The sequence below is a fragment of the Amblyomma mixtum genome, chromosome 1 (assembly GCF_055824585.1).
Source record: "Amblyomma mixtum isolate Tamu chromosome 1, ASM5582458v1, whole genome shotgun sequence".
NCBI classification, from domain to species: domain Eukaryota; kingdom Metazoa; phylum Arthropoda; class Arachnida; order Ixodida; family Ixodidae; genus Amblyomma; species Amblyomma mixtum.
Window position 1 is genome coordinate 18695546 of NC_143012.1, and position 23827 is coordinate 18719372.

At 48.1% G+C, this 23827-nt stretch overlaps 1 protein-coding gene across 2 annotated transcripts; it reads left to right on the forward strand.

The window, feature by feature from the left end:
* Window positions 1-748: 748 nt before the first annotated feature.
* LOC149365643 (high affinity cAMP-specific and IBMX-insensitive 3',5'-cyclic phosphodiesterase 8A-like) lies at window positions 749-23504 on the forward strand. 2 transcript variants are annotated; one of them, XM_089544987.1, is made up of 9 exons: window positions 752-1269; window positions 9695-9825; window positions 11403-11470; window positions 12311-12506; window positions 16810-16943; window positions 17593-17803; window positions 19428-19544; window positions 20142-20274; window positions 22594-23504. In XM_089544987.1, the coding sequence occupies exons 2-9, from the start codon at window positions 9700-9702 to the stop codon at window positions 22695-22697; spliced, it is 1089 nt and encodes a 362-aa protein (XP_089401113.1). In that variant the 5' UTR covers window positions 752-1269; window positions 9695-9699; the 3' UTR covers window positions 22698-23504. The 2 variants fall into 2 exon arrangements, with proteins under 2 accessions (XP_089401121.1, XP_089401113.1); XM_089544995.1 differs by lacking the exons at window positions 19428-19544; window positions 20142-20274 and having other exon boundaries at window positions 749-1269.
* The last annotated feature ends 323 nt before the right edge of the window (window positions 23505-23827 follow it).

The following is a 23827-nucleotide window of genomic DNA, read 5'->3' on the forward strand; positions in this document are numbered from 1 at the left end:
TAAAAAAACTTTTGTAAATTTAATATAAACTCGCTTTACGTCATTTAAGTTTATTAAACACCGCGAAAAAGCTGCAAATCTTTTTTTGTTTCGTTCCGGACGTTTGTGCTAGGTTTCGGCTGCGTTTCGGGCAGTTGCAGACGGCAGCAGTGCAGCTTGAGGTCCCATTAGGCTTGCGCGCTCCAGAATCGAGAGCGTACCTCAAAATCGGGGCTGAATTGCAACATAAACTTTATTGTGGAAGCAAGGTAAGTCATAGCGAAAAGCAACAACACCAGTAGTTGCCGGTAAACATGCCGACCGGAATCGCAGACTGCTGAATCGGCTGAAGTGGGCGACTCTCGCCTGGACGGACGCCGTAATGTTTTCACGCTAAGGGCGCAAAAGCCGCAACTGCCGCAACGCTTTCTGAAAACTGCATTCCTACGCTAACGCTATTTCCCCCTTATCGTTCTGCGCATGCGCACTCTGGACCCGCTATTCCCCTATGCACGCAATTACGCAAAGCCCGCAATACTAAAACTCTCTATTAACTGGGTCTTTCTTTTGCTGAAAACTAGTTTTCAATTTCAAGGCAGTTTTCAAGGCCAACGCAGAATTCTCGTAGGCCTCACCGTGACGACACTGCATGATTTTTTTAGACCGTGCAGAGAGTTCACAGAGCATCTAGTGCGAAGGAAAGATAACCGCTGCTCCTTAAGGGTGACAGAGAGGACTCCAAGAGATGGCACGGATGAGATTAAGAAGTTTGCGATGATACGGGGTCCGCAGTGGCAGAGGACAGGTGTTGCGAGGTACGGGCTGTGGACCCCGTGAAAGTTAGGAATTGGGACTTTAGAGAATTTGACCCAAAAGAGGGCCCCAAGTCCTTGGAAGGTGGAGACTGGCTACCCCAGTAGCCGCTCTCACCCGTGCGTTGAGCGCCGCGTTTTTGAACGCCGTGTTCACGCGAACAAGCTGAGCGTTCTTGGAAGGAAGCGTCTTTGGACGTTTACGGTCGCGTGCTCGAACGCCGAGCATGAGCGCCGCGTCCACGACGACGCCGGCACCCTGCGTCTCCGAGGGTGGGTCGGAACGCTCGCGGCACAGTTTCCGGAGCTCGCGGGGCCACAGGCCAGCAGTGCTGCTATTCTCCTCTCGAAGAACGGTTTCTCCTGATTTGCGTCCGCTCTTTTCTTGACGAAGCCCTCTGCCCGCTCTGCTACTGGTCTCCTCTTGACGAATCCCAAGCCCGGTTAGCTGCTTACAGCCATCTGCTTCCGTCTTGTCGTGAGTACTCGAAACATTTTTTTTGTACGGGGGCTGCTTCCGCTTGTCGAGTTCTGGGTCAGCGTGCCTTCTGCGACGGTCACTTTGTCCCGCGCATTGCACCTCCCTCTTGTTTGGCTGCGAGGCAAGGAACTGCTTACGTTACAAATAGTTGGTTTGGTTTATGGGGTTTAACGTCCCAAAGCGACTAAGGCTATGAGAGACGCCGTAGTGGAGGGCTCCGGAAATTTCGACCACCTGGGGTTCTTTAACGTGCACTGACATCGCACAGTACACGGGCCTCTAGAATTTCTCCTCCAAAGAAATTCTAGCCGCCGCGGCCGGGATCGAACCCGCGTCTTTTGGGTCAGCAGCCGAGCACCATAGCCGCTGAGCCACCGCGGCGGCTGTTACAAATAGTGGATGAGTTTCACAACGTTCGGTGCAGGGAATTTCACTGACATCCGAGGGTCCCGGCTTTCGGGGCTCTTGGCCCAGTGCGCTCAGCTCGTGAGCGTGCGGCCTCCAGGTCGATGGCTACCGCGGCGTAGATGATGATCCGCCTGAAGCGCAACTCGACAGAGCATACCGTCAACGCGGCTGGAAGCGAGCAGTGCGTTAAATTTTGTGGTTTTGCGCCGGATTCCGAGATAAAGTTTGGCGATGGCATTAACGTGCCAGCCCGGTATTCTGGACTGATCACACAGCAATGACAGGGTAACTAAGCTGTCGTCTTTGAAGCTAAAGCGTTCAGTGATGTTTCGTTACAGAAGGGAGAATTCCTTTATTTTTTAAGCGCCGATACACGTTGACTTTTGGATTTGACATCCGAATGCGACTGAGAGACGTCCAAAAGCTATGAGGAACGCCGCAGTTGAGTGCTCAGGAAACTTCCACCAGCTTGAGTTCCTTAATGTGCCCTGACATCGCACTGGATGTAGTACATACACGGACATCTGGCATTTCACCTCCATTGAAATTTGACCACCGCGGCCGGTATCGAACCCGCGTCTTTCTGGTCAGCAGGCGAGCACCATAACCACTGAGCCTCCGTCTGTGTGTGTGGGTTGTGTGTGTGTGGCTTTTTAAGGCGAAAGCCTTTAATGCCTCATACTGTCGTTAGCAGACGCGTCGCCAGCCGTGTCGACAGACGCGTCGGCAGGAGTGTCGACAGGCGCGTCGGCAGGAGTGTCGGCAGACGCGTCGGCAGGAGTGTCGACAGACGCGTCGGCAGCCGTGTCGACAGACGCGTCGGCAGATTTTTCCGCCTTTCGGCGTCACTGCTTAAAAAGAAACTGCGCCGAGGGTGGGAATCGAACCAGGGCCTTTGGAATTTGAAGAGGAGACGCTACCACTCCGCAACGAAGGCTCAAGGTTCCAGCATGAATAAAGGCGCATCTAGTGAATGCATAGGTTTCATAAATAAAATGAAAGGAATAAAGTCAAGAAAAGGAAAATAAAAATGAAAAGAATAAGCAAAAATAAAAACAAAATAAAATAAGATATGAAAATAAAAATAATTAAACAATAAAACAAAGAAAAGAACCCAAAATAAAAAAATATGAAAAATAAAAGTAAATAACAACAATGCGCCAGGAAATGCTTTCGCCTTGCAGCATTTTAGAGAGCCAAAGTGCCCCTGAATTTTTTTTTTTATTCTAGTGTTCTAGAGCGCAGCTCTTAGGCGCCCGTTTCGCGGCGTCGCTGTTGCCCCTTGGCGTTCATTGTGTTCATTGGCATTGGCGTTGACGTTTTACACTCGGGTCATTTTAAGGAAAGGAAGTGCGTAAACTGGCTCCCTGGGTCAGTGGATGCCCGAACCACATAGTACAGGAAGGGAGGAAGTGGGAGTGAAAGAAAAAAACTGAAAGAGGGGCCGTAGTGAAGAAAATGAATTTGAGGAAAGGAAATTACAGAGGAGGTTGCGCCGCGTCCCGGAGGAGAGGTCACAGTTGCACGATTCCAGCGCACGGAGGGACACCGCGAGCATGGACGGACACCGCGAGCATCAGCTATTAAAGGCTTTCGCCTTAATAACTGCGTCTTTCTTATGCTCAAAACGAGTTTTCATTTTCAAGGCAGATTAATATGTAGCGGAATTCTGGTAGGCCTCACCCTGACAACACGGCAATCATTTTTTTTAGACCGTGCAGAGAAATCTGTGCCATGAGGGCGCAAGTAAAAAAAAAAAAAACTCGTGAAAAGCTTGTTTCAGACAAAAGAAAAGCTCGACGATGACGCAACGCCCAGAGAAGGGTGCTCAGACAAGTCAGCAAAAAAAAAATTGATACCGTATCTATTCAGCCGACTTAGCTTGGTACGAATTTTGACTGTAAGGTTGAAAATACTAGTGCGTTGACTGCCACGTTTTAGAACGCCGTGTTCCTGCGACCAAGATGCGCGTTCTAAGGAAGTGTCCTTGGACGTTGCCGGTCGCGTTTTCGAACGCCGAACATGACTCCCGCGTTGGCGAAGAGGCCGGCACCCTGCATCGTCGTGGGTAGGTCGGAACGCTCAGGCACAACCAGTATCCGGAGCTCGCGGGGCCACAGACCAGCAGTGCTGCTGCTGCTGCTCCCCTAGAAGAAGGCTTTCGCCTGATTTGCGTCCGCGCTTTTCTTGACGAAGCGCTCTGCCCGGTCTGCGGCTGGTCTCCTCCTCACGAAGCCCTAAGCCTGGTTAGCTGCTTACAGCCGTCTGGTTCCGTCTTACCGTGAGTCCTCAAAATTTTATTGTACTGGGGCTGCTTCTGCTTGTCGGGATCTGGGCCAGCGTGGCTTCTGCGACGGTCACTTTGGTTCGCGCTTTGCTCCCCCTGTTGTTTGGCTGCGAGGCAAGAAAGTGCTACTTTACAAATAGTGGATGAGTTTCACGATGTTCGGTACAGGGAATTCCACTGACATCCGAGGGTCCTGGCTTTCGGGGCTCTTGGCCCAGTGGGCGTAGCTTGTGAGCGTGCGGCCTCCAGGTCGGTCGCTACTGCGGCGTATAGATGATGTTCTGCCTGAAGCGCAACTCGACAGAACATGCCGCCAACGCGGCAGCAAGCGAGCACTGCGTTGAATTTCGTGGTTCTGCGCCGGATTCCGAGATAAAGCTCGGCGAAAGCATTAACGTGTGAGCCCGAATTCCTGAACTGATCACACAGCAATGCCAGGGTAACTAAGTTGTCTTGGAAGCTAAAGCGGCCGGTGATTTTTTGTGGAAGAAGGGAGAATTCCTTTAATTCTTAAGTCCCGAAACACGTTGGCTTTTGGATATGATATCCGAAAGCGACTGAGAGGCGCAAAAAAGCTGTGAGGAACGCCGCAGTTGAGGGCTCCGGAAATTTCGACCGGCTGGGGGTTTTCAATACGCACTGGCATCGCACAGTACACGGGAAAAGGAAAAAATTTGCTCGGCCGCAGCGCGGAGGGTAAACGCGTTTTTGAATTTCTGAAAACTTCTACAGATATTACTTGAGCTATGCTGACGGCTTCTCAGTAATTAAAGACCGGAATGTAAGTAGAAAGTTAGCTAACCAGTCTGCTTGGCTCTATTATGATGTACTACACCGCGTACCATGCTATGCCGAAAAAAGCGGTCTTCTAACTCAAATAGGCCATTTTTAAAAATTGTGTAAAGCCTTAGGTGAAACACCCTGTATACGTTGTATGGCCTTTCACGCAATATGGAAGCAGTCTTTGTGTGCGTTGGCTAGAGGAACCGCTCACTGGCCCATTAAGACGGTCGCGTCCGGCCCTAAGCCGAGGTTTGTCCCCTAAATGTTTGTCTCGCTTTTTCCTAACCGTAGCGTTTCCAGTGGCGCTCTCGGCAGAGTTTTCGTGGTCTTTACGCTTCGTTTGCTTTGTAGATGGTTGTTTACGGACGCTCTCTGTATCCTTGGGATTGGGAAGTTGGCAATTTTCTTCGCATTGAAGTGGACTCCGCCCTGCGTGCCCATTTGGAAAGACACCCTTGGTAATCATGCATGTGAGGGCAGAGCAAAAATGCTTGTGCCGCTTCTGGCTAAAATTCATAGCAGTGGCCTAGAAGTGGAGTCAAGATTAGCCCTCCATGAAAATGGTTCTACTGCGTACACTCTAACATAATTGTAAATTGTGAACGCGGCGAAGGCTCTGTGAACAAAACACAGCACACAGACCATGCTGAAGCATACATAAACTGGGACCAACTAAATATCTTTTTTTAGAGCGCAGCTCTTTGGCGTCCGTTCCTGGGTTTCGGGTCGTCGTCGGCGTTGTCATCGGCGTCGGCCTCGTAACCAGCTCCGCCCCCCTTTCATCCGCAGCTGGGGTTGACTCACTATCGGCGTCAGCGGCATCAGTCAGTCGCTGCTATCTCTTCCCTCCTCCCTTTATCGTGTTGTCCGCTTACTGCGCGCGCTTCTGCCCCCATCGTTTGCCGCTGGGTGTACACGCCGCCCCCCTCCCCCCTCTTCCTGCGAGTCTCCGGTTGTCAAAGCGCCGGCTCGAACTTAATTCCTTTCTTCGCTCCTCCTCCAATGCAACCCCTGTGCGGTGGCAATCAGAGAGCCAGATCGGTGGCGGCGGATCTGTATATGTGCACCCCCCGAGCCGAAATTGCCGCTGCCGTTCGCCACTGCGAAATTATCTGCCAGTTCTTTCTGAGCCATGAGCGAGACGACCGATGGAAGTCCTCCGTCTGCTAAAAAAAAAATTCTGTGATAGCGCATACATGTGTTGCTCGATTTCTTTGCCTCAATCTATCGAAAAGGTGAAACAGCTTATTTGCTGCGCTGAAATTTCGCATTAGGAAGTAACGTAATCGTCGGTAATTTTTTTTTTGTCGCGAAGGCTTCAATATGCTAGGTAAAGCCAAGGTTACCGTGTCTGGACATTTCGCCTTCATTTGACCTTCAGACAAAGGAAAAGAAAGGTGCATAACTGGGCCCCTGGGGCAGTGGACACTTTAGTCGCGCTTTAAGCTACGAAACCGATCAAGAGCCCGATAAAGAGCAGGAGATCCGCGAGCAAAGGAAATGTATACATAAATGGACCGCTGAGACAGCGGACACCTTAGTCCCGCTTTTAGCTACGAAACCGATGAAGAGCAGCAGCTTCGGAAGCAAAGGAAAGGCGCATAACTGGCCCTCTGGGACAGTGGACACCTCAGTCATGCTTTATGCTACGTACAGCTGCAACGGAAAAAGAATGACACAAGTGAATCATGACCGGAGCGAAAAAATCGCGACACGCGGCGCCATTGTGGCCGAGTACACCGATAGCGAGAGTGCCAGGAACATTCCATTTCCTAAGGCGTTGGTGGCCGGCAGAAAGCAGCCCACCTAGATATTCGCCCATCAGAAATGCAACATCTTAAACGAACGCCTGTATATGTCTTATCAGCCAAACCATGTGCTAAGGTGGCTAAGCACATATTCTCGTTTTATTTTTTTTTTTCTGGTCTGGCGTGGCGAGCAACGTTATCTTTATCACCGTTTTCCTTTAAAAATGTGCTGGGGATGCACTGTCAAAAGTAATGTGTGGCAGTGCCTGCTTTCGGATGGGCTGCTTTCTGTCGGCCACCCCCACTTTGGAAAGTGGAATGTGCCAGGCACTCTCGCTATCTGCGCATACGGCTACAATAGCGCCGCGTCTCGCAATTTTTCCGCTCCGGTCGTGAGTCAGTTGTGCTAATCTTTTTTCGTTGCAGCTGTACCCCCTTTGTCAAAAGTAACCGTGCCCAGGTGGTTTGTTTCTCAGCCGCGTAGCGAAGCTCTTATGGCAGCCCTTAAGCTATGAATCTGCATAGAGTGAGGGGAGCCCTTGTCCTCAGGTTCTGACACCTTTCGGTGCTGAGGGGTGCCATAAAGGTTCCGTTATGCGGTCGAGAAGCAAAAACCTGCTGCTCGGTTACTTCTGACAAAGAGGGTACGTAGCAACATAAGTGCGCTGCATGCGTTGGCACTGAAAACATTTTGGGAAAACTGCGGCCCTGAAGCCATAGGCCGTCGATGTTCATTGTGTTCAGTGGCGTTGGCGGGGTCAATGGTCAAGGCTCCGATGATTTTAAGGAAAGTGCGCATAACTGGCTCCCTCGGTCAGCGGACGCCTGATTCGTGCTTTCAGGTAGGTGGGGTGATGCGAAAGAGATGTGGGCTGCATGCGGTAGAGCTGACAAAGTTGTCGCAGACAGGCGGAACTGCTGCAATAGGCCGTAGCGTTCATTGGGTGAGCAAACTCTCGCGGTCAACCATTCATTTGCCATCTGCCAGGTTGGCAGGTGGTTGCGCTGCCTATCGGGTGACCGGAACTCACTCAACGTTACAGACGTCATGCCGCGTATAGTTGCCCGATACGCCATAGCTTCCGCTCTATAACCAATTTCAGGAGTAAAACTGCAGCTAATTTTTGTGTACGTATATGTCTGTGAGGAAAAGAAAGCCTCGAAAAAAAAATTCAGGGGACACTTTGACTGTCTACAGTGGGTAGAGGCGGAAGCGTTTTCCGCACCACCTTCGCTGTTTCTGTGGCAGTGGTGGCGTCACATGTAATTGAGTACTAAGTGATGACAAAGCACTAATTAAGGGTTAATTACTGATTAATGCCTGAATAGCATGCTCGTCTCTCACGCCGAAGACCGGGGTTCGATTCCTGAGCTCGACCAATTTCTTAATCGGTTTTATTTATTTATATGGCCTGACTAGTAAGGCTAATTAGGTTAATTGGATAATTAAGCAATTAACTAAGCTCAGTCACACTTACTTGGAGCATCACTATACGATCCCTTCAATTGGTTGCATGGTTACTAGCCAAAGTACAATTGGCCCCGTTTGAAATTCGCGCACTGTGACGTCACGACCGTTTCCACCAATTGAAGAGCGTGACATTTTCTGTCGACAACTGCTGCTTACAACGATGAGACATTGAAGGCTTCCGCCTTAAAAAATCTCTGCCTCCCGCGTAACCGAGAGTAGAGTTAGCATGAAATGCAGGACGATACAGAAGCGTACGCGGACACGACGAGACGCAGGCCTGACAATGTACATGCAGCGCGTTCGAAACTGGGTAAAGTGCGTAGAGGCGAAAGCGTTTTCCGCACCACTTTGCCTATGTGACACTGGTGACGTCACCACTGAAATACGTCACACATAATTGACGACGAAGTAATGAGAAATTACTAATTAGTGACTAATTACTGATTAATGACTCAACGCTAATTAACTGCTAATTAATACCTCTTAAGCTACGCCTTTAGAAGTGGAACGGGACAGCGTGTTGTAGCGCTGCCAGGCAGTCCACGGAACGCCACCACTCGTTCGGCGGGATGCCTTGCCCTTTGAACGCAAGGCTTTTTGAGGAAAGGAAATTACGCAGTAATTAACCCCAGGTGGTCGAAATTTGCGGAGCCCTCCACTACGGCGTCTCTCATAGCCTTAGTCGCTTTGGGATGTTAAACCCCATAAATCAATCAATCAATCATCTCGGTGGACACCCGAACCGCACCGTACAGGAAGGGAGGAACGTCACCAACCGTTCGGCGCGATGCCTTGCCCTTTGAACGCAAGGCTTTTTGAGGAAAGGAAATGGCGCTGTAATTCTCTGTCATCTCGGCGGACACCCGAACCGCACCGTACAGGAAGGGAGGAACATCACCACCCGTTCGGCGCGAAGCTACCGGCGCTTGTATGCCGGTCCTGTAGGAGGGCTTTGAGAGTCTCGTTAAATCTCGTACGGTGCCCGTATGTTCTCGTTTCAGTGCCCGGATGTTGGCTCTCGGTCTCGGCGTGACGTCACCACACTGCCGACAACGGGAGCTAAAAGCATTTCATGCTTAAAAAGCTGCGAAAGGCCACGTGACGTCGTACAATGTACGTCACTAGCGATGGCTGTGCCCGACCTCTCTCGTCATAGACAATATATAATTGCGCTGCAGTATGTATAAATAAATTAAATAAAAAAATGGGTCGTGTAGAAATGAGGAGGTTGGCTCTGTTGAACAGAAGCTGAAAAGAGCTTTAAGACTGTCAGCGCTTTAAAGGGCGAGCATGGCTCTTGTACTCTGCCGAGGCTCTTGTCGATGCGCAGTCAACGCGCTGCGCTTGTTTTTCTTAAATGTCCATACTCTGGTTCTGGAGCTCTGTAAGGTTTCCAGCGTCGCGTAAAGCATGTCGGTATTGCTGTAGCACTTAGAGGTGCGTGCCAAAGTAGGCAGCGCTGTAGATGTATCGACGCTTACCTTAAAGACAATTGTAAAACGCAGGGCCTCTGTACAAGTGTCCCTAAGCAGAACGGTGAAAAGTGTAGGATGGTGCCATCAGAGGTAATTCTATACAGCTGACGCGAGGAAAATTTTACGTCGCAGTATGTTTTTACACAGCAGTTACGCAGTAGTAGCTACCGCTGTTATGGTACCGAGAGATTTAAGCGTTTGTCCCACCCTGCTGATTGCCTGTCGTATGATTTCCTTTATGCGGTTGCAGGCACAATGGACGACACGGAGCCAACGGCCAAAAAGGGGCGCACCGAGTCACCTACTGAGCCAACTGAGGAGGAGGAGGTTCCAACTGTGGAGGAGGAAGAGGAGGAGGTGCCAACTGAGGAGGAGGAGGAGGTGAGCACGCAATGAGGTGCTTCTCTGGACTGCACCCGTACTGTGGGGTTCAAAAGCAGTGTCAGTTAGACGATTGCGCGGCACTTCCCAGCAACGCTTACTAGGCATACAGACGAGGAGGCTACCGGTATTATTCAGAGGCATGTCATTCCGCTAACCTAACCTAACCTAACCTAACCTAACCCTTACCCTAACCTAAAAGCCCAAATTGACTGTAAGAGCATGTTCGCCGTACATAGCGAAGGGGGTGAGATTTGCGGCTTGGAGCGATGGGCCAGTACGGCGAGAAGGGGATGATGTAAAGCTCTTTCGTGGTCGAAAGTAGACGTAGGCATAAAATGCTTTGCGGTACCAGAGACTAAACTTCGTTGCAAGGCAATGTCCCGTCTCTGCGAACTAAACCATGCAGCCACAATGTCAAACAGATGAGGAGAGCGCAACGCTTCGTGTTTTATCGCTTGTTGGGCCGTGGCGCCATCCTTCGGCGCGGCACGGAACCCGTTGGAAACAGTGAAGGTGGCGGCGCGTACGCGCAGATTGCGCAACAATCACGGAACTCCCGCAGCGCTCAAATGGTGGCGAAGACAGCGCATGCTCCACTCGAGCTGCAGGGCAGTGTGTAGCCGCTTCCGCGCCGCGCGCTCTCTTCACTCACCCCAGTACTAGGAAGACTTGATGGTTTGTTAATGTTCGTCTAGGTTTGCTTCGGTGTTCTCTGTTCGGTTCGCTCCATTCTAGCGCCACGCTCATCCATGGCGCAGCGACGAGAGCTAAAAGCATTCCACATTCCATACTTATAGTGCGGGCTGTCCTAGACCTTCTGCGGGCTTGAAAACGAATAAACAGGGCGGTGTGGATTGCCCTTCTTTCCAGTGACACATGTTCTGCGGTGTTACATGTGCGCACACTACAGACGCTATTTTGTTGCGAAAGCAACACTACGCGAGTCGCCGAGCCATTTCGCGGAGCTGAGGAAAGGCCATACTGCGCATGCGCGAGGAGCAGTGATGTCACACTGCGCACAGCTGGCGCGCCACCGTCGTCGCTGCGCGGGTGACTCAGAGGTGCCGCCGCCACGCTCGCGCATGCGCAGTAGCGGAGCATAGCTAGCGTGCCAGGGCCGCCGGCCACCGCTACCGCGCGCTCTCCATCGCTTCTCTCTCTCTCTCTCTAGTTGCTTTCGCAATCCTCCAGATTTAACCAGAGCTAAACCACTGCCAATTTTTTTCAAGCACGGTTACCATGCTACTAGTTGTACTAAATAACATATTTAGTAAATAACGCCCCGGACTAGCCTTAGAAGGGAAGGATTGAAAGCAAGGGGAAAGATTCCAGTTTGAAACCGCACATTAAACATAGCTAGCCGCCATCCAAGTGCGCGCGATTGGGTTGAGAAAAGAAGCAGGGACGCCCAAAACTGCTAATAATCTGCTTTGCTAAAGTTGGCTGAGGTTTGTGTGCATTTTTCAGTGCAGTTTTATTAATACGCTGTGACGCTAAACACGAGATGACTGCGCACAAATGACGATAATGCTGCTTTCCCTATTTATTAGGAGCCCCTTTTTCCAAGACTGCAGGAGCTTCTCGACGATCACAGCAGCTGGGACTTCGAGATCTTTGAACTCGAATACCTTTCTAGACAGCGGTACGTACGAAGCAAGTGGGGTGTGGTTTTGCACCTACGAATTTGCCGCAGGTGTCCCTTTATACCCTTTACGAATATTGAATGACTGTTCTGTTGTATTCTTGCTAAATCCCCCACCCCGACTTTTTACACGAAAAGCTTTGTGGGAGCTCATTTGGGATAGCCTCTAGTAAGCATTCCCTCCCCACTGCTGGCATGACGTCAGAGCCAAGCCCGGCTAGGTCAGAGCCGTGGAGCCGAAACCACTCAAGATAAGGTGGATTCAAGAATGAGCATAAAGCCGAACATCATAGAGATGACCCTTCATGACGGTTACAATTGCGGAGTGCTGTGGTTGCCTTTCGCTTAGCCAACAAAATGATAAGGATACCTGCCGACTGCAATACTCAAAGGATGTCGAAAAAGAAACCGAGCAATGTTTCCCGCCAATATCACACGACCTGTAAAGCCGCTGTAAAAAATTGAAAATTGACACAAACTGCATAAAAAAATTATAAGCCTTCCGCAAAAATACTTAGCGTTGGCGTTTGAAGCACCTGCATTCGGCTAAGCAATGCTATGCTAATGCTTAATAGAAAAATCTCCACCTAAAAGCAAAGCTTTCGTGGGGCTGTGATGCCAAAGCCGAGATCGGCAGCAGCATATCTGGTTCATGAAAAATTCGCGCTAGCAGTACCATAGCGAAGTGAAGCCATCGAAGAATTTTTGCATAGAAACTGGCAGTCCAACAGTGTCACTTGAGTATAACTTGATTGTCAGTTGAGCATAACTTGCTGCTAGAGCGAGCATAAAACTTGGCAGGAAACAAACTAAGTCTCTCTCTCTCTTTTTTTTTTGCAGGCCCCTGACGCTCCTGGGTAAACACCTGTTCGGTAAGATGGGCGTCGCTAAAATATTAGGAGTCAAAAATGAAGTCGTCTGGAAGTGGCTGAACCGAATGGAAGACCTATACGGAGACGTTCCTTACCATAACAGCACCCACAGTGCAGATGTGTTGCAAGCTGTGGTTTACTTCGTGGAAAGATTGAGACCGAAGGTACGCCATTGCCAAACCCGTTCAGTTTCGACGCAGTTGACAACCCATGGAACATAGCGTTGGTTTCCGTGCGTATTTCACGTTTGTTTTTGCGCACTTTTATCGCAGAAAGGAGGGAAGTGTTTACCACTCGAAGCGAAGCAGGTAAATCTGCACGGTACCTGTGCTTAAATTGTTTTCGAGGCCCACTTTTATCCTAACACGAGATAACTTCCCCTGCAGGGTATTTTAGGGTATTTTAACTTGGCTGAGTACCACTAACATTTTTTAGTTTTTGTGGTGTTCACGTAACCTTTCACTTAGGCAACTTCCGGTTAGGCCTATGCATACTTTACCGCATGGCAATGGCAACAAATATAAAACCGCTCCCTGACAGTCAACTACTTTTTGTATTTCTGATTGCAGATCTTCTTGTCTAGAGGAAACGGATTTGTCAACTCTCAAATTTTGCAACTTTCTATGGCGTTGAAAAAAAGTACTCTAACATATGCTTTTTGCCCTGTTTCCGTCAGATAATGTGCAATTTTGAGCATATACAGAACCACTGAAGTTTTCTCATATTTCTCAGGCAGGCCTCGAGAATAGCGCTTACAGGGGTGGTATTCTGCCGGTATCGCCTTTTGCGACATGTCGCATATGGGCGGGGCCTAAAAAAGTGCTTACAGATGCTCGAAGAAACGGAAAAAGCCGCCGGCACTTTCGTCTGCGGTGCATTCATTCACTCCGAGAAGCGACAATTTACCACTGCTGGTCCACTAGCAGCAGTAGTTTTGTATCTTTTATAGCAAGAATATATTCCATCACATGACGTCTAATGTTCAAAAAAACATTTGCAAAGTTAATATAAACTCGCTTTACTTCATTTAAGTCTATAAAACACCGCGAAAAAGCTCCAAATCTATTTTTCTTTCGTTCCGGACGGTTGTGCTAGGTTTCGGCTGCGTTTCGGGCAGTTGCAGACGGTAGCAGTGTAGCTGGAGGTCCCATTAGGCTTGCGCGCTCCAGAATCGAGAGCGTATCTAAAAAACTAGGCTGAATTGCAGCTTAAACTTTATCGTCGAAGCAAGGTAAGTCATAGCGAAAAGTAACAACACCAGTACTTGCCGGTAAACATGCCGACCGGAATCGCAAGGACTGCTGAATTGGCTGAAGCGGGCGGCTCTCGCTTGAAAGGACGTCGCCATGTTTTCACGCCAAGGGCGCAAAAGCCGCAACTGCTGATTGCGTTCGTACGCTAACGGTAGCCCGTCGCCCGCGCGAATAGCTTCAGCGCATTCCGTTTTTCGACTAAGCGTAGTAAACTGGGGCGACGTCACGATGACGTAGCAGGAAGGCGGGTCCGTGTCGTCACGCCGCCGTCCCCGCGGCTCGAGCCAATCAGCGAAGAGCGAATGCGATATGTCGCAAAAGGCGACACCGGGAGAATACCACCCCAGATCAGACCTTCAGCTACTGACACCGACACCAAGACATCTTTGGGCTTCTTCCAACCCGATTCACTCGCTCCTGGAAACTAGTGTTTATCAAATGATCGTCTTATTTTTCTAAGTTTTCTTGAAAGAGAGTAGTTTCCACCTTATCATCGTTTATGCCCTTATAGAGATAGGTACTCTTCCGCTGCCACTACTCGGGCATTTATTTGCGGAATGTAGTGCCGCCAAGGCCGGTAGTTCCATTTTAATAAAAGCAGGAGAGCTTGTTGAGTGCTCTTCACGAGCACAAGCGCGAATCTTGTGATGAAGGGGCTAGAGAGCAGGCAGGCTCATGATGTTTTTTTTTAGGCAAGTGGGAGTGATCCACTGCCAAACGCTGTTTTAGAAAACTCGCAGGACGGATAAGAGTGTGCAATGCTAATATCTGAACGTTAGCATGTCTATGTTTGGAGGAAAGACGAACTTGGCAGCTTGGTAAGACGCTTCTATGGCCAGCTTTGCCAGTGTACCCTTGTAGTGAGACGGTGTGGAAGGGGCATAATGCACTAGGCGATGCGTGCGTGCCCTCGAGCATCGCACACCGCAGTTAACACTGTAAATATTCGCGTTACACACTTATAGCCGCCCTGCGAGATTTTTTTTTCACTGCGTTATAATAGTCGAGTAGGGCTGCAAAAACTGGTTTTGGTTTTGTCCCCTAACTCCTCCATCACTCGTTCCACTCGTTCTCTCTATTCTGCAACCGACAAACACAAAAGTTAACTGAGCTCGGTGCTGTGAGTGGGCTGTGGTATGCCTAGGAGTAGCCAAAACCAAGACATAGTGAGAGCATACATGCAGTGGAGAAGGTGTGGGCGTGTGTCTGTGCTACATAGGGACTGCAGGATGTTTCATGCTTTTCTATCGCCTTCCTTTAGCAGCTCTGCGGCACTTCTGCAAAACAAAAAAAAAGTGCGAAGGGAAGTTGACTGCTTACATGCTTTGAATCAGGAAGCATTGTTTCATCGTGAGCTCTGTTGCGAGGCTGATTGATGATTTCTTTCGTTATAACGACACGCCTATTAATTATCATATAGTCAAGAAATGCGCACACTAGAATCAGCTTTATTCGGTGAGATGTAACGCAGTTATTTTGCCTATGGGTTGTGTGCGCGCTTCGCAATCTTGAGTTCCTTGGTTCAGTTCCCCGCACCTACGGAAGAATTTTTTATTTTTTTGCTGTACATGACACCATCATCTAGCGGTCCACTGCTGACGTTATTCGAGAGCTTGGTGACGCCACTGAACAATTTCGCGCCATGGACGCCGTCGGAATGCGGATGTTTTGCTAATGGGATATTATTATGCGTTCGCATTATTAATGAGTGCCTTCGCTTTGAGTGCCCCATATACGAGCATGGCGCGCTCTGGTTTTCTACTTTGTGGTCTTTCTCAAACACCGGAGGACTGAAACGCTCTTCCAAATGTGAGTGTAATCATAAAAAATTTAGAAATTAAAAAAATAATGCTTAACTCATTTGGAATATGTTAAATTTTATGTATGGATTGCTACAGAAACTTTGTTCTGCTGTTAACACGTAGTTTCCCTCCCTTCGTCATTCCTTAACTGGGTCTTGTACTGCGATACCTTTCATATCCGTAACCAGAAAGATACACCAATCAAATTTTCAGTACACATTAAACAATATTCCTCTTGATTCGGTGTCCGAATATAAATATTTAGGCATAACACTAACCTCTGACCTCAGATGGGATTCTCATGTTAACAATGTCACATCAACCGCCTTAAAACAGTTATTTTTCTTTAACAGACGCCTCAAACTAGCACCATCAGAAACAAAGCTTCTTGCGTATAACACATATGTCAGACCAATTCTAGAGTATGCTAATGTTGTTTGGTTTCCTTTCACTAACAATCTCGCTAAACGAATAGAAGCAGTGCAGAGGAAGGCGGTCAGATGTATATTTAATAGACACAGGTTGACGGACTCACCAACAGAACTAATCAAACACGCAGGACTACTAACCCTTCAAAACAGAGCAAAACTAGCGCGCCTTAAAACCATGTACCAACTCGTACACAATCAATTAAAAGTCACCACTTCAAGATACATATCACAATCACAAACGCGACAAACACGTAATAAACACATACACACTCTAAACGAGTTTTCATTCCGTACTGACACTTTCAAATATTCATACTTCCCTCGTGCTATACGCGAATGGAACACCTTGAACACATCCATTGTTAGTAGTCCATCATTGAATTCCTTTAGCACTCGTGTGGAAAATCTACTTATATCTTAGTATTTATTGAGTTCATATATGTCATTACCAAGTTATTCCTTCCGTTGTGTTTTCACTTGTGGTATTATTGTCCGCCAAAATCATGTCACATGCTCCTCATTCTGGTTTATTTGTTATTCGTATCTTCTAATGTATAATCTCGTCATATTTTTTATGTACTTTGATTAATTACCATTGCTATTTTTTGTGTGCCTCTGTACTTTGAATGCCCTCCCTGTTACGATCCCTGATGGGATTGACAGAACCGAATAAATAAATAAATAAAATAAAATATCTCCATGGAAGCCTTTGAGCGCTTTGTATCTTTCTAAGCATTAATTTACCGTATGTATTGTTTCCGCATCTTTTTTTGTCTATTCACAGTGACGTTAGTTTCTTTCGAACCCACCCCTCATGCGGGGCCATGTAGAGGCTCATTTCAGTTGAGTTATATTACTTAAAATAACCTTATTCAATGGGGCTTTAGATAAAGGTTTGTCGAGGCTGAGAAAAAAAAAATAGCCCGCCCAACGTCCCCCGTAACAGTTGTGCTTTCTGAGGCTTGGCTTGTCTTTCCGCAGGAAATCCTGAACAAATTTCAAGAGTCCATGCTGATGGTGGCGGCGGTCATACTCGACCTGAAACATCCTGGCCGCTCCAACGCGTCGCTGGTTGCACAGGGCGACCATCCGCTGGCCCTCAGATACCACGAGAAGTACGTGTGCAGATTATTCCATACAATATTTGCCGCCAGCCGCTTCTCATTCCGAAGCAGCTATATTACGTGAGTGCGAAATTGTTCCTCACGTGCGAACTCTACGATCTTTGTAGGCTTCAGCTCGGTTTCTTTGTCCTGTTTGTTTTGAGGCAAACGTTAAAGGTTGTGCGCACATTGTCGTTTCCTACCGAGTACGCGCAGAAAGGAATGGGAAGTGATTTTTTTTTTTCAGTTTGACACGTGGCTGGCCCATTGTCGCGCCCATTGTTCTGTAGCCTGTCTCTCTTAGAGTATGCCGCTGGTTTGCGTGCTTAGAAAACGCGGTGAAAAGGCATTTCTGCGCTCACAAGCAGTAACTGGTTGGCACTCAAGCTCTATGTAAATCCACCAAATGTGGGGGATGTCACTGGTACGTTTTCCCGCTCAGCGTTTCTCGTTTTAATTACGTACAAAACATAATTACTTCTCGAACACCAGTTAACTGCCTGAAGGTTTTGCTGCTGCATGCCCGGAAAGCGAAGTATGAGCAGTGGTGAGGGACACCCGTCGGAACTTGTGTGTTTGCCCTGAAAAGCATATGAACGGTATGAACTGATAGTAATCTGCATTTATGAACACTAAAAGGTACTACCTGACCTTCTCGCAGGTCTGTTCTGGAGTACTGGCACTGCTCGGAGGCCTTCAAGGAGACCATATTGTATGATGAGACCAACATCTTTAAGAACATGCAGAAGGAAACCTTCGACAAAGCACGACAAATGATTACTGGTTTAATAATTGCCACAGATATGGCACAACACAATGAGCACGTGGAAGACTTCAGAGTGTTTCGCCAAAAGCAGAGCGTGGAGGAAAAGGTACGCAATTGCAACACAAGTCGACTGTTCCACCTTTCAGATGGCAACCTGCTTTGCCATTCGTTCTGGCAGCCTTGAATCGTGTTTTACCTCTATATGCCTGCATCTCGTAAGAAGGAAGCCAAAAGTCAAGGAAACCAAGGAAAACGTTGGGAAACTGTTTTAAAAAATTCGCTGTGGCTTAGCTTGGTTAAGCCCGGTAATTGCGAAAGCAATATCCGTACCTACGCCACGGTACAGCTGGTAGTGTAGCTGGTGGTGGTGCTTGTGGTTAGACTTGTGGTGATGCATCGGTTATACAATCCAATGCAATCCAATCGAATCCAGTCCTATCCCATCCCATCCAATCGAATCCAATCCATTCCGATCCGATCCACTGTTATCTAATCCACTCCAATCCAATCCAATGTAATCTGCTCTAATCTAATGTAATCCAGTCCAGTCCAATCAAATCCAGTCAATCCAATCTAATGTAATCTAATCTAATCCAACTAATGCAATCAAGGTAAAATTAGGGTGGCTAGCCCCAGTCTAGCCACCCTAGTCAAATGAAGGTCAATGGTGGTCACCGCCGCGGCACGATGGTGGTCACCCTGCAAAGTGCAAGTAGTATTGCTTTCGCAATAAAAAATTTTGGTTGCTGGTCAACAGCAGATTAGTAGCGTAATCATTTTATGCCTGAAAGAAAATTTGATTACAAAGTAGAGGAAAGGACAATTACATGACGCCAGTGGACACCCAGCAAGAGAAACTCTGGAGTGATTGACATTTAGAGAGAGAGCAGCTCTCAGCTTGTGCCGCCCGCAGCCTTAGCGCATGGAAAGATGTGAAAATTTCAGCTCTCGGTTTCACGCCAAGCCTTTCTTTCCGTCGTTTGCTTCGCGCTACTTAAATTACGAGAATCTTCGCATTCTTGGCTACGCTCGCCGCGCTGCATGTACCCTCGTATTTTGACGGTAATTGCCCAGCGACGTCGAAACAGCATGTTAATCATCCGCAGTTCCATGAATTGGAACGTCCCGGCGCCACATGCATTTCGCTTTAAGCCAATTTTTCGGCTCATAATAGCTTAGTTTCTAGGAAAAAAACGACACATTGCTGTCAGTTGTTGACACTGGGCTAGCGCTCTAGCCTGGCTTGCTTAGTATTCGCCTTAAGAGTGTCTGAAATTACATCGCGCTTTGAAACTGCTAGGAACTATCCAGCGCAGCCAAGTGGTTTGGCAGTAGTATAGTGTACTGCATACTGCCATGTGACCGTGTAGTCATTTCTCTTGCATCTCTTGTAGGAACTGCTTAGTACTGCAGCTCGTGGTTAGCTCCGAACGTGGTTAAACGGGTACTGGACAAAAAAAGTAAGAAAAACAACGTCGAGAAGACAGACTGGCGCAGACTCGCGACTGGGTTTATTGAGGACGACATAGATGTACTTATATCGTCATGTCCGCCCAAACATCTACTGCGCGCATGCTAGGAGCCTGCTTTCTCTCTGATCCAAGACAATAGTCGTTTTTGTTCTTAAGCAAAAAGCCTCAGCACGCTCACGTGCCATCTGGTAAATACTGCACCTCGGAATTTCGGTTTCTGGCCTTAATGCACGTTTTAATTTGCCGATTTCTTCGCAGGACATTCTGACCGTGCAAATAATGCTGATTAAATGCGCCGACATCTCTAACCCGGCCAGAAAGCAGGAACTCAGCGTCAAGTGGGCGGAGAGAATCTGTGGGGAGTTATGGGATCAGGTGCGTGTTCTTGCTCTTCTGACCCCGTGGCTGTCCTCTTCATGCAACAAATATGACTTGACAAGCGTGTTGCATTATGGAGAACTCAAAATTGTGGCTAAAAATAAAAAAGGATGATGATGATGAAGAAACTTATTTCCGCCAGAAGAAGACCCGTGCCCCTTCGGGTCCGCACGCAAGTCACCGGGGAGGGGCAGCGTCGCAGCTGGAAAACTAGCAACAATATAGTCGCGCAGCTTCTGCTGCCAGGCGGATAGCGTATCGCTGTATGCTAAGGTCGGCACAGGATGAGTCAACGACACATCCCAGCAAACCGCCCCGCACATCGCCACAACGCCGGCGCCGTTTATGTTGAGAGCCAAGTATCTTTTAACGCTAGAAATAACTAGAGGAATAAGAATGGGGTGGAGCGCATATGGCAGGTTCTCCCAGATCATGAATGGCAGTTTACTATTATCCTTCAAGAGAAAAGTATACAGCAGCTGTATTTTTCCTGTACTCTCTCAAAATTGAGGGAGAAAAAGTGGACAGGGAAAGGCTTGCGCATTCTCGATCTCCTGCCATGGTATGGACGACGTGACCTTTTTCTGCTCACAGGGAATCAAGGAAAAGCAGCTCCGAATGCGAGTCACGAAACCAGCATTCATTGACCGCACGCCGGATGCTATGCCACGGTCTCAGCTTGCGTTTATCGAAAACTGCGTTCAAGACACCTTCAGCCTTTGGACCGGTAAGCTGCGATTACTTGAGCTCGCAATTTCTGCTCGATTTTTTGTGATATCCGAGATTGTTACCACAAGCAAGCACCCTTCAAGCGCCTTGACTCCGCACATGAAAAAATAAAACTGCACTTACCAAACATCGCAAATTTTGTTGAGGTAGCGCGAATAATACTTGCCTGGAACTGTCAGTAATTGCCGAAACTTTTCTTTAAACAGAAACATACCTTTTATTGAGGCGTGTTGATAAATGCGTGCAATCCGCCCGCGAAAAATATGCTCCAGCTTGCTGAAAAAACTGCAAAGCCATGGGGGTTTCTCGCCTAAGGGATCTTAGTATCTCTTTGAGACATCTTACTCTCATTGCATGCTTTTCCAGCTGGACCGTAATGTGTACAGTCGTGTACACAGCTGTCCAGAGCGCTCGAGCGCAGTGATCTGTTGTGCACTTACGGCCAGCGCCTCTGCTTGGGTGGCCAGACATAGATTCCAAAAACAAGGGGAGTTGAACACAATCCATTGGAATGGGCATGCATAATATGTCTTTGTTCCGAGCTGTAGGTCATTCGTAAATGATGCAAGTTTACTACCTGATCTACTACACTTTATGCAGGTGCCTGGACGACTGTACGTCGAGTTACACATTTTTGTAGTTTTATGTCTCCAGTGCTTATAGACTGATTTCAGGTTTGTCATGAAGATCGGTCAAGGACAAGCCTCAGATCCCTTACGCGAATAGCATACAACAGCTGTACCTTACCGATACTTACTAATGGGCAGAAACGTGGAGTCTAACGAAACGGTTTGAGCTTATGTTGAGGACAGCACAGGAGCTATCGATTGCTGTAACGTTAAGAGACCGGAAGCGTGCGGAGTGAGCGAGGGAACAAACGCGGGCTAATAACGTACTAGTTGAAATCATGAGGAAGAAATGAGCTTGGCCGGGGCATGTAATGCGAAGGCAAAATAACCGCTGGCCGTGAAAGGCAACCCAGTGGATTTCAAGAGAAGGCAATAGTAGCAGGGGGCGGCCGGAAGTTAGTTTGGCGGATTAGAATAAGAAATTTGCGGGGAAACGGTGGCCGCAGCTGGCAAAAGACAGGGTTAATTGGAGACGCATGGAAGAGGCCTTAGCCGTGCAGTGGGCATAGTTAGGCTGATGATGATGATGATGATGATGATGATGATCTCAACACAGTAGTATTGTAGCAGCAACACCCGTCGTGGCCAAGATGACCGTCGTGGCCAAGGTGTCAAAAAAAGAAACCTGCTCCTGCCCTCAAGGACAGCTATGAGTAGTAGTTTCATGATGGCAGCACAGCACGATGAAGTAAATCGTAAGCTCAACAAATGAATAAAATACTCCAGTTCTGAAGGTCTTACTTCTGCCTTTTTATGCAACGCTAGACGCGCTAAAGTACAACGACTGTTCTACCCGTGAGCTGTGAGCTGCGAGCTGCACCATGCAGGAGCGTTGCTGCTGCTTTGAAGTCTTCCTCCCTTGTTGAATTGGGTATAAGCATTTTGAAGGACGGAACCGGAAGGAGCGCAGTAGCGGCGGACTTAAAGGGAAACTGCATAGGTTTTAGAAATCAGCGAGCTTAAGAGGGTCGAATGTGTGAAACTTGGAGGTAAAGCATGCGAAGTCTTTTTGGGCTAGCATTTGAAATAGTGAAGTAATCGCCTATTAAAATCCGGACGCCCTGCAAGCTTCTCCGCAGCGCACAACGCCAAGTGGGGGGCGCATGATGATGTCATCGAAGGTATCGGCACATTTCCAACGCACAAATGCCTGCTTTGAAAAATAAAAACCAACGCCACCGAAGGCGAACCCTGCCGAGAGTTGTTTGGCAGCGTCTAAAGCGTGAGGGCAGGATGTGGCAGACGACAGCGGTGATTTGCAATCATACCTTCCGTGACGTCACGCTTAGTTTTTCTGCACTCCTCTAGTGCATTGAGAAGCGCACATTTCAATCGTCGATTACGTCACTATTTTAAGCGCTAGTGCAAAAACAAACACTTGGCATGCTTTACCTACAGCTTACATAGATTTGAATCCTTGAATATCGCGAAATTTTCAAAAAAGTGCTGCAGCTGCCCTTTAAAATTAAAGCACGCGTACCGAGACAGCAGACCGTTCACTCCCTACACGTGATGCCCTGTGCCAATGCCCAAAAAGTAGTTCACTCCCAAGGCCGGCACTGGTCGGTAGTATTGTGAGTTGCTGTTTTCATGTGCACGATTCATAACGCTATATTAGTAACCGTTCACGACTGAAGAAAGCCAAAAATGTGTTGCCTAACCATTTCCATTTTTCTCCCCATGCGCAGATTACCTGAGTCTTCCTGAACTAATGCTCAACATAGAAAAGAACGGCATATTCTGGCAAAAGAAGCTCGACGAAGTTATAGAACGTCAACGAGCAGACAATTAATCGTATTTTCAGTGCATGCTTGATTGAGAGGTTTCAAAAAAATCTCTCGCTTTGAGTTGCAGCTTGTCAACTTTGAAGCGCCATGGACTTTATATGACGAAGCCAATGTTGAATTTTCGACTGTTCGTTTCCTTGGGGAAGGTTTCTATACCCTTCCAATCATGTATTTTGTCCTGTGTTTTTTTCTTCAGTTCATATCTATATACTCTGTCTGTATATACTGTATATGTGCAAAAAGTGTTCTGTGAAGTGTTAGCCGATTGAAGGACACTTTTACACAAGTCTCATTGCGTGACTTCGACCGCTCTCGCGTCGAAATCAAGTGCAACGTTCTACAAACACACAACCTCTGATGAAAGATTCTACCTCACCCTTGAACGAGCCTTGACAGTTGCAAAAAGTCTTTGCCTTCTGCCATGCTGAAGAACTATCAGCGTCTCATGTCTTCAGGGCAGACCAACAGCGACAATTGCAACGCGGCCATGTACGTCCCTCTGATCTGGAGACTTGCTTGCTACAGCTGCGGTTCGGCAGATCACATGGCCACTTGTAGTGCCTGCGTGGCAAGGAACATGAGACCATTTCCAGCGCCAGTGCCGAAGAGCACGAAGACCCCCTACCAGGCGGGGAGCGTGTGTTCAGTGCGACTGTCTGAAATCTGTGCCTCCTGTGTCAACTGCTAAGACTTGCAGTCCCGTTTCTTTGATGTTATGTTATGTTATGTTATGTTATGTTATGTTAGTGCATTTTTCTGTGTACTGTAAACATTTCCAAGCTGGAGAGAAATGTATCTGTTGCTCATAAAGCCATACGTCTGTTGCTCACGTTGTCGCCGCCAAGTGGCCAGACGACGGTGCGATACACCACAACAAAGCGGATATGCATGTGCTGTGTAGGCCGTTGCTAATTGCCCCACCTATTCGGTTACTTCTGCCATCCTTCCGACTTGTATCGCAAGCCATAGCCACCAGTATTCACAAAATAGCCATACCTTGGTGGTGCTGCCGCGGCCCCAACTTTGCGCGCTACCAAGGTCACCGTGCCTGGCTTGAGACGCCGACGACGACTCGGTGAAACCTCGGAAATGCCTGGGACGAGCTGTCGCTCTCGAAGTAATGGTCGGTCCTTAA

Bases quoted from the DNA above. Each gene is read 5' to 3' on its own strand.
- LOC149365643 (XM_089544987.1), top strand. From the start codon at position 9,700: ATGGACGACACGGAGCCAACGGCCAAAAAGGGGCGCACCGAGTCACCT. The intron at 16,944-17,592 runs GTACGTGTGCAG...ACCTTCTCGCAG, and splicing joins GCCCTCAGATACCACGAGAA to GTCTGTTCTGGAGTACTGGC. The intron at 19,545-20,141 runs GTGCGTGTTCTT...TTCTGCTCACAG, and splicing joins GTGGGGAGTTATGGGATCAG to GGAATCAAGGAAAAGCAGCT.